The following is a 1,794-nucleotide window of genomic DNA, read 5'->3' on the forward strand; positions in this document are numbered from 1 at the left end:
CTGTTTATTTCAACGCAACTTGACGTGTTCAGCGCAGCGAGGGGGAGGGACTGACTTTGTAGACTCCTCCAGTGACTGGACCAGCATCTGCTGGAAGGTGCTGATCTCCTCCAGGTTCCCCAGAATCAGAGCTACGTCGGAGCTGCTCAGCCTGARTGGAGGAGAGGAGGACATCACGCAACCCACGTCAAACAACGTCGAGAYGGCATTGCACAGATTCACCGAGATTAATCAAGTCGTACTTGTCAATGTTTTGAAGAGGTCGCAGATAGTTTGTAAGGAGGCTTTGAAGGTCCTTAGAATACTCAGTCTCCGTCTCCAAGATGTTCTGCAACACCTGCAAAAAAAAGCAAAAGAATAAATAAGTAGAAATTAGCCAGTAGAGGATATTCTGTCATTGGAGAATATTCTGCGATCAGCAAGCAGTTTAGACGATTACAATGAAGACTACATGTTAAAGGATTCAGAAGGTAAGTCACATTTATTTATTAACTGATTATTAGCTTAAAACAAAGAGTAAAATAAAAAAGTACTCTAATCCAATAAAAAGAAATATTAATTTCAAAGGTTGTTTTGGCATAAATAAAATAAATACAGAAAATTTCTCTCTGAATCAAACTGATCATCATTCCTTCTTACATATTCAACAAATAATGCCTCTTATATCCATTTTTGACATCTAAGAAGATGTATTCTCTGAAAGTAGGGGATTATTATAGTCATCAATAAAAAGCCCCGACAGTCACAGAGTCCTTTAAGCTCAACGTCATGGATTTAAATATTTCTAAGTGAAACTAAAAAGCCGTCCTTACCAGGTTATAGTACGTCTTGCTGATCACAGAAGTATCGAAGCCTTTCGGTGGACTCTTCAGGGTGCCAGACTTGGGGGACACTTGTTTATCTGTTGCCAGAAAGTAAAAGCAATTCATTATAATCACCTGAAGATGGCGGTATTGCATGAAACTGAATAATATATTCGCTGCAATATTTTCGCATCTTCAAGCAGCAATCAACAGTCGTTCTGTGAATGGTTTGGATCCAGCGGTGCAGACAAGGCGGTATTGGGTTAACAAGAATAAGTACAAAAGCTGAGGGAAAATACAAATTATTTTCCCTTGTTCTCACAAATGGAGTAAATGCTTMATTAATCACAAACTTTCATAAGTGCAGAATATTTTAGGACCACATTTTACAAGCTTATATACTGTGGTTTGTCAAATTCAAAAGTGGTCTTAGTGAGTTTTTATTTTATGYATTTTTTACATTGATATTTTTCTCATTTTGCGCTATAAGTAGGATGCACAATATTACAAAAATATTTGACTGTGATGCTGTTATATTATATTTGGAATCACCCTCATTTTCCAGGTTCTTTTTGTTAATTTCTTATTTTCTAAATTCAATATTTTCAGCACCTCGAGTTTAAAATCAAACAAAGCAAAGACACCGTTTATTTTTGGATTAGTATTTCAGATTTTGAACCAGAGACGATCGATTAAAATACAGGAAGCATTTCAAAACAGAGTGATTCATATCCCATTCTTGCCGTTTAAAACAAACATGTTTTATTTTTTATAAACCAAGAAAATACAGAATTGAAAGTCATCTTTTTAAAAAAAACAATTGYGGGAAACCGTTCTGTGTTTAGGATCAACAATGCTTTTCATTTTATTACAAAGACATGCTTAGTTTATCACTGACCTGAAGACATTAAAAATCCTACACTATATTTGTATCATTAAAAAAACTAAAAAATTAAAACTGCATTTTTTACTTCCCAGTTTTGTCCCATTA

General features: G+C 35.2%; 1 protein-coding gene across 1 annotated transcript in view; it reads right to left on the reverse strand.

Moving 5' to 3' along the window:
- Window positions 1-1,794, reverse strand: part of arhgef7a (Rho guanine nucleotide exchange factor (GEF) 7a) — a 28,572-nt gene that overhangs the window by 10,674 nt on the left and 16,104 nt on the right. Inside the window, 4 exon segments of the mRNA XM_008434467.2 lie at window positions 15-47; window positions 49-151; window positions 243-337; window positions 813-901. Of these exon segments, the coding sequence (XP_008432689.1) occupies window positions 15-47; window positions 49-151; window positions 243-337; window positions 813-901 (320 nt within the window).

The sequence above is a fragment of the Poecilia reticulata genome, linkage group LG2 (assembly GCF_000633615.1).
Source record: "Poecilia reticulata strain Guanapo linkage group LG2, Guppy_female_1.0+MT, whole genome shotgun sequence".
In the NCBI taxonomy this organism is placed as follows: domain Eukaryota; kingdom Metazoa; phylum Chordata; class Actinopteri; order Cyprinodontiformes; family Poeciliidae; genus Poecilia; species Poecilia reticulata.